The following is an 8,642-nucleotide window of genomic DNA, read 5'->3' as shown; positions in this document are numbered from 1 at the left end:
AAATCAGGATTTGTATGTGACTATAATTATTTTATTATGGAATCCGGATTTTGCAATTCCTATAACTAGCAGCCCTGTTTTTTGTTGATAAATAATACATATTTGACAGCCGACAGACCTAACGCATTAGACAAAATCACTGTCAAACGTATCGTAACGTATATACGTCACGTGACGTTTACCTTCTAAAGAAGGTCGTATTAATAAAATTATTTTTACTATAATTATTGTATTTATTTCATTTCAATCTAGTTAATTTATACTTTTAAATTGAACTTAACAAAAAATAAAATGTATAGATTTTATAAATACACCTTGTTAAAATATGTCTTACATGCATAGGTATGATTTTTTATATATTTTATAATATAAAAAACATATTTAAAACATTCAATACAGGTGATTTCTTAACTACTACCAGGTTGATCTCTTGTTGTCTCATAAGCCCTCTCAAGGGTGTTAGTAATAATCTTCATATCATTTTCTATGCTTCTTGCCCAGTTTTCAACATCACCAATTTCTTTTAAAGCACTGCTGAAATGTTCTACAAGAGCTACCCACTGCTGAGTTTGTTTTGAAAAATTTATAGCCCCTTGATGTAACAACTTTGCCTCTGCATCAAGTTTCTTTTGATTGAGATATGCTTGTGCCACTCTAAAACAAATATTATCTTTCTAAAGTTGTTGTAGCGCCATTGATTTTTTTTTATTCACTCTGCTAGGTGATATATAATATAATTTTACAGGCAGTATCTGGAACTTACTTAATAAATTACACTAAATAATTTGTAATTAAAGAGAATTTTATCTGTTAACTAAAGCACCATTCTTCACCTTTATTAGATAACTGGCAGTTATTATAATTTAAGAGACATTAAATCTTATTATTTTCATAAGTGTGCACAATTCAGTAAATTCATATCAGTATATGAATAAGCAAGACACTATATCCTCTTCTCTTTACATTGTATAAGACAATTTACAAAAAGAGAAACTAAGTAATTTATTTATATTACAAACAATACTGATTTACTTTTTATAAATATCACGGCTAAATAATCTAAAATTTAGTATGTATGTGTGTGATATTATTATAGATAAAAAAATATGTGTAAAGTATGAAGAATTAGAATATTACCCAACATTTAGGTGATCTACAAGGGCCTGTGTTAAATCATTGGCAGCAGATATACATTCCTTTCTTTTTAGTTCTGAAATTATAAGGATTATTGGGATCAATCAAATGGAAGTATAGTTAAAAATAATCCAGAGTAAACTAAAATACCTTGTGTTGTCCTTTTCGCAGATTGTTTAGCTTGGTGTTCTTTTATTAGAGACGATAGCATATTGAAAGATATATTATTATTTCAAAGATCTGTTTTAGTCAAATGTTTAAAAACAATATGAGCTGTAAAGGTAACTTTTTTTACTATTAAAATATATAAAAAATAGTTAAGCTGTTTCACGCAATAATTTAAACCAATTTTTAAAAATCAACTAGTGAATATATTATAAGAGTAATTTCCATATTTATATTTTATTCACTATTTACTGTTTACACTAATACTTAATACATTAGTTTTGTGGTAGTGACACGCCAACTGACAAATGACAGTTCTAACTCCAGTCTCCAGACCTTTATTGCAGACTCAAGCGTAGACAAGTAACAAATCAGTAGCCAGTGCCCAGTAGGTACCCAGTTGGATTTTAGTAGGTAAATATCGATAATTTCCGCGTCACTTAGCACTTACCTACAATTTTTAGCTCTACTGCGAAAAAACACTAGGACATAATGTGACGCCGCCGATTATTCGACGGTTTTGCGCGCATGACACTATTTGACTTATTTTTAAAGAATATCTTGGTCTAAATGCAGCGTTTTAACTACATCATAACATAGAAAACACGAATTTTAGTTGAAATACATAGTACAATTAGACAGAATTAAATTAAATTAACGAAATATTATAAAAAGGTAAGTATATAACTTTTCCGTTTAACGTGGCGGCGCGATCGACTTTACTGCGTAGAGTAATTGCAAGAAGTAGAGCAATTATTTGCCATTTAAAATAACAAATAAAAAGAAAATGTTGATGGAAAAAAAATAAGGTTTCTGAAAGATTTTAATGTTTAAAAGCTATTTCTCCCTTCAGTTTAAGTGGTTTCATGTTCATAAACACAGTGCAAAGTATTTATAATGAATCTTATTTCCAGACCAATCAAGTTATAGTTGTTGTTATTTTTACAATTTATTAGAATCCAAAGAGTAACTAAATAGTATATCCACTACAAATATATAACATTTAATCTTCTTTCTGTTGAGTGTTGTGGATAGATCCATATTTTTCTTTCAATTTTTCAGTGAACTCTGGATCGTCCCAGCCCCATAAGGAATGAGTACCGTCTCCGGTGCGATAGGTTCGTTTTTGGACTATCTCAGGTGACACTGACTTTAGATCGTAAGCTTGACCAATCTGAAAAAAGACCAGGAGTTTTGTACTATGCTTTATATGCCTTTCTTATTCTAAAGATCCAGTCAGTCTAACTATTGCTAAGGGCCTCTGTCGATGAGGTGCGCTCCAGTTATTTAATTTTTAGATTAGGATGCTTTATAAGTACGAATTGTTAAGCGGAATCCTTGTTATAGGTGTCTATAGAAAAACTCACTTTTGCCATAGCCTCAATAAAAACGATAGTGGGCGTGAGCATGTTGTAAAGAGGTAGTTCAGTGGCGCGGTAGTCCCAAGGAAACGTGTGGTGGTAGTTGTGGAAACCCTCTACACAGATCATCCAAACTCCTATATTGTCCCGTGGATTCAATGATCTGAAAGTCAAATTAACGTTATCAAAATAAAATATTATTTAAAATGCAAATTTACCATTCAATCCTGGCGACGAAGTTCTATTAAAATGCAATTGTTATTTACTAACTCATAAGACCAATTTTTAATGACAAATTATGTATAAAAATAAATATGACTCACTTGTCGTACGGTCGGTATCCGAAGGTGTGAGAGAAACTATTGACACTCCACACAACATTAATTCCACATGTGTAACGAAGTATAGTGGGAATGAAGAAGGCATTGAGCCAAGTTTCACCCCAGAAATATACTGGAATTACCGTCGGTAGAAGGAAGCAAAGGATTGGCATCATTTTCATGTAATGTCTGGAAAATGTTTTGGTACGTTACATTTTGTAAAATTGGAACAAGTTATCGAAGTTCAAACATATTCCGTTAATGTTTTAGAAAATAGATATTTAGACAGTTCGAATAACATTATGTTTGTCTTACGACGGCAATACATACTTCTTTTGAAACATTACTACTGGATCTTCATATAAATCTGTTACGTCAATCCGTCGACCTCCCTCGATGACCTCAGGGCTCTTCTTGCAGCACAGCCAGCCCATGTGAGAGAAAAACAGTCCTCTTTCAGCATTGTGGGGATCGGCGTCGGTGTCTGCATACTTGTGATGAGTGCGGTGATCACGGGCCCACTCGAATATACAGTCCTGTTGTACAATGATGTAAATAGAAGTTAATAAGTTTGTTTTGTGTTTCGATTGGTTTAATGTCATATAATTATAAATTAACCAGGGTTAACCGTAATTTACTATTTAAAAGGAATAGATAAATTATGTTAAGACAAATTTGAAATTTGTATGAAACTCATATAATCATACAATAACATCTGTTTCATGCGGTTTCTATTCTATGGGAACGTTTTTGTAAAAAAATACAACGAACGTCAAAATGTTAAGGTGGGAACTGACCAACGTTACGAGGTGTAATGTAACACGTTACACAGCGAGCATTCGTGCAGTCAGTACGTCGTGTTACGGGGAAACCAGCGAGCAACGAGCGGCTCGTTGCTTTGAGTGCTCCACCCGGCTGTCGGTTTTTTGGCGAATCCTTTGACTGTTACGCGGTTCAGTAATTACGCGTCGCACGTCGCGAGTTATCATGATTATGATTTTCTATAAATTGTGTCTTTTTTAAGTACTTTTGGTCCAATTAAATTCAACAGTTCTTCAAAATCGAGACTTGCGTACAAAGTTTTTATACTGTCCAGTAATCATTTGGTTTTTAATATTGCAATCAATAACAAACCACCTCATACGCCTGTGTTTTTAAATAAGTTTTATGTCCAGTAACATTTTTTCTTCTTCTTAATTTGGATGAAACAATAATTAAATAGAATGAAAGATATCAACATTATACTATCACATGTCGTGAACACTGGCGGCGAAAGTGGAGCACAGAGTTTTGACGAGCATGTTACGCCGATTTTAGAACACAGCGTAACATGCTCGATGCGTAACACGCTCGATGCGAATGCTACATTACACCTCGTAACTTTGGTCAGTTCCCACGTTAAGTCGTAGGCGCCGAATGTTCATAGATTAGTCCCGAGAGAAACGTATTTAAAGGCGATCTAGCGGTGTATGTTGTAAGTACCGAATAATGAGAGCAATCTTCTTAAAAAAAAGTTTAGTCACTTCCGATAAAATTTATCAATTTGTTTACCAAAAGTCTTATTTATATTGTATGTATATAGAAAATAAAGTTTATATTAATTATGTGTATTCCTATTAAGTTTAATTGTTTAATTAATACTTAATAAATTACTTATTTTTGTAAATATAATTTGTAATATTAAAAATTCCCATTTTATGAAAGTTAATACTGACCAGCGTATGTACGTCCTATGTACCAAATGAAATAACTTATTTTTTTATGTCTCTCTTGCTTTTAAAGAACTTTATGCCTCAAATGCCACATCCCTTAACATTATAACAATTGCGACGTTGCCACGCATGCATTCAGCCGTTACTATTCAAAGATTGGCAACCTCGCCTAGGCGTGAGTGCGTAGGAATGATTAATTGTCTATTTAATTTAATTGTCTTTACTATAATTAATTTAAAAAACCCGCAAAAACCATTAGTCCTAGTTACAATTTAATGAATCTTGCATAATGTCAAAGAAAAAAGATACTAAAAAAATACCTGAAAGCCCATAGTTTGCCAAATCATAAGCAAGACACGTAATGGAGTCTTCGCCTTGTAGCAGCGGTGTGTCCAGAGCCTATGAGACCCTGCGCCGATTCCAATGGCGCACATGAGATGAACTAGAAATGCTGCGAAAAATCGACTTGAGTCAGAAATATGAGCCCTAAATACAACGGACCTAAAGGTATCATTTAGAGAATACGTACCAAATACATTGGTCTGCCATTTAGCTGAGGTCACACCCAAATAAATTCCATAAGCGGAGCCGATATGTAAAAAGAGGAACCAGAATATATTGAACCAGACATATTCGTATTTCTTCGGTGCTGCCTTTTTAAGCACCGATACGTCTTTAGCGAGACCCAAATCTGATGTTTGAGTGTCCGATTCGAATACTACCCCACTAGGGGTCGGTTCCGCTTGTGGTGGCATTCTCTGTAAACAATATACAAATTATTTCTAATTTATTATAGCATATAACATATTATGTAAACTTTAGAATTGTACTCATACAATGACGATATGCTAACATAAAATGCAATGCAATTGAAATAAATAAATTTTGATAAAATTTACTAAAGTAATAAAGACAAATGAATACCATCGAAAGTGTAAAAAATATTTAAGCAAATTTTTCATACTATATAATAATTAAACGTGACCCTAATTTCATCAAAGAGATGTTTTACTTACCACCAATATTAACAAACTAATCGAAAAAGATAATGCAACAAATTTATATAGGAATTATAACAATGGGATTACACATATTTATTATTCCGATGATGTTAATTAAGTGACATCAAAGCTTACAAACAATTGTAATTAACATTATTTTGTTCCTTATATTTAAATTTCGTATTTAACTCCCTGAATTTTCTGTGATATATAAATACATTGAAACACCAACGCAAAATTAGTAATTAAATGTCGTATTTAAAGAAAATTAATAATATTTTGTTTTTTCATTTAACTTTACGCAACGATATGGTGTAAACGGTAAAATCAAATTTCCTATTTTCATGTAAACCAGTGGCAGGTCATATGGATTTCGGCTACAAATCACCAGGAATAGCAGTCTCGCATGTAATTTCCGTGAATTCTCAATCGAATTTACCAAACTTATGGATTTGAAATTTCTAAGCCTTATGAGAAATTAATAAGTTATTTTTAGCATTTATGGATCAAAGCAATATATATCTGAAATTTAATGGAAATAGATTCATTCATTATTATAAATGAGATTTATATAGGTATTGAAAAATACATATTATTGTTCACCAAAGTAGCAAAATAAAAATAGTAACTTAAAGTTTTAAATATAAAACCGCCAAATTACGTAGCGAATAAGAATATTGTACAGTAAATATAATCCGTAAATGACATCAAAGAATGCTGTTCATCTCGAGACGTCGCAGATTTGTAAATGCGGTAAACATATGAGAGAGAATGAATGGGAAATCTTCCGAGCGGCTAACTGGGGCGTGAAACGGATGTTTTATTTTGAGGAGCCTTTTACTGAGACCACTCCGATTTTCTTCCACTCCACTGATAATCTGCACGAAATAGGAATTAAAAGAGAATGGATTCATTCGTGAATACTTAAAACGAGTTCTTTTTGTGTCTCTTATAAGTTATAACGTTAAAGAGCTACATTTTTCTGCCAAAAAACCGATGACGTCTTGCTTAATTTAAAACTAACGACGAATAGCAAAGTTTTGCACAGTTAGAGTGTACACACTATATTGCAAACCGTAGGATAATAAAACAATTGTCAAAATATTTGTTTCTGTATTTATATAAATACATTTAATTTAAATCCGGGTTATTAGGTCCGTCTCAGAATATTCATTGAATTGAGCAATTGCCCGATTGTCGGTAACAAAGGGCGCTCGGAACATTGATAAATTAATTTAAAAGCGGCTAATATCGGAAATATTTATTGAAGGAGGAGCATTTGCTTCATTATTCAAATATTTCTACTATTTACATTGACATGTATAATTCACATAAATTATTTGTATTATGTAGTTCATAATTAACCATATTCCGAAACCCAACACTGCGGTTTGAAGAAGATGTATTATTTATAGGTAAGTAAGAGTCTCTGGTGTCTCCCAAACCAAACAATCTAGGACGTTTAGGGGACACAGATCAATGAATAATAATTTTAATTATTTCGTTTTAATTTGAATCAATTAAGTTTTAATGTCCAAACAACAATCCAATTGTCAATTCCCAATGAGTCACAGGTCAAGGAAGAAGTTTCATGAATCAATAAATATATCATTCGTCCGAAATAGTTTGCATTCACTATACGAGTGCAGAAACTAATGTCCGTAAACATTGATTTTATTAAAATTAAACAAGTAACAGCATTAAGCGCGCTTTTAACAAATAACAATTGAGTTTATCTTAGCAAGATGTTCACTAATGATTTTAGTTTCTCTGAATAGATCGAGTCGGAGTGAACGTTGAATGCTGTTCTTCATTTAATTAACACTAGGTATTGTACGTACAGCTCTGTTCTGTTACAGTCGTCTATTGAAACTGTTCCTCGCCTTCCTGTTAATGCTTTTGGCTCTGCTAGGATTGTTTTCCGGGTTGTTATGTGAGAAGGCTGAATTTTATATATGTATATAGGACGTGTAGATATAGGTGTGTTAAACATACAATCGCCTAGCTGTATAATTAATTTTATATTAAGATTATTAAATAGTTTAATTTGTATAATCGGACCGAACTGGTACACATTCGTTTTAAGTCTGCATACCGCTGTGACTCTAAGAACATTACGTACAGAGAAGCAGAACACAAGGTTACAAAGAACAAATATAATATTATCCTTGGGCAGCAAAAACAAGGTTGAATTTGTTAGCGACGTCCCACCTGTCCTATAATTGAGATGCCAACCAGAATGAAATTATCACCTCGAGGACGCTCCTAAAGTAATACATTTTATCCCAACTCTTATACCATGACACGTTTGTATTTGTAAATTACTTTTTGGTGCTACTTTTCCAATCCATGCCTGACATTTGTCGTCTATGAGTATTGTATTATTGATCGAGAATGAATTTAACCTCTAATGGTTACTAAACGTGCGTAAATGTGTGTTATTATAATGTCTTTTTGGAACAATATCGCTAAAGGTATTGAGTACTTAACATTACGTTTACTATATTTAAATTAATGACTTTATGGATAGTTGAAAACTACAAACCCGTGCTTGCATGATTGATTCCATAGTGTTAAATTTCATCTGACGAATGACCCATGGTTTAATGAACGCGACAGGGGTTGTATTGTGATCGGTGATGCTTTGCTGGGGGTGCCAGGGTCACTATCGTACGATCGCTAGTGTATTTTAGTTAATGGCTCTCAATCTCTGGAAACGAGCGGTGGCGTAGAGAAAAATGCAATTATTCCCGTATTTTATGAGGCGATGAAATATTTTAATGCGCTCAACCCTTTTGATTTGAATAAAGTTGACGTTAAACCATTTGTAACTTTAGTAACAGATGTTCGCTTTTTAGCAGATTAGAGATTTAACTTTGCTTATTGCATCTTGTGAATTATTTTGTTAGATTTCTTCATTATATAAATATAAAAACATTTCATTTGTAA

The 8,642-nt window shown here is 32.6% G+C and overlaps 2 protein-coding genes across 2 annotated transcripts; both read right to left on the bottom strand.

The window, feature by feature from the left end:
- Positions 1–300: 300 nt before the first annotated feature.
- LOC125053589 (biogenesis of lysosome-related organelles complex 1 subunit 1) lies at positions 301–1,595 on the bottom strand. Its single transcript, XM_047655007.1, has 3 exons — positions 1,285–1,595; positions 1,138–1,210; positions 301–654 (listed from the first exon to the last, which is right to left on the bottom strand). Exons 1-3 carry the CDS (start codon positions 1,343–1,345, stop codon positions 408–410), a joined length of 381 nt encoding a protein of 126 aa, XP_047510963.1. The 5' UTR covers positions 1,346–1,595; the 3' UTR covers positions 301–407.
- A 513-nt stretch (positions 1,596–2,108) lies between these two features.
- Positions 2,109–5,450, bottom strand: LOC125053588 (acyl-CoA Delta-9 desaturase-like). Its single transcript, XM_047655006.1, has 6 exons — positions 5,222–5,450; positions 5,013–5,143; positions 3,311–3,516; positions 2,984–3,169; positions 2,667–2,823; positions 2,109–2,473 (listed from the first exon to the last, which is right to left on the bottom strand). The coding sequence occupies exons 1-6, from the start codon at positions 5,445–5,447 to the stop codon at positions 2,303–2,305; spliced, it is 1,077 nt and encodes a 358-aa protein (XP_047510962.1). The 5' UTR covers positions 5,448–5,450; the 3' UTR covers positions 2,109–2,302.
- Between the last annotated feature and the right edge of the window lie 3,192 nt (positions 5,451–8,642).

This window comes from Pieris napi, chromosome 11, assembly GCF_905475465.1.
Source record: "Pieris napi chromosome 11, ilPieNapi1.2, whole genome shotgun sequence".
NCBI lineage: Eukaryota > Metazoa > Arthropoda > Insecta > Lepidoptera > Pieridae > Pieris > Pieris napi.
Note: the sequence above shows the minus strand (reverse complement) of the source record. Positions and strands in the feature narration are given on the sequence as shown.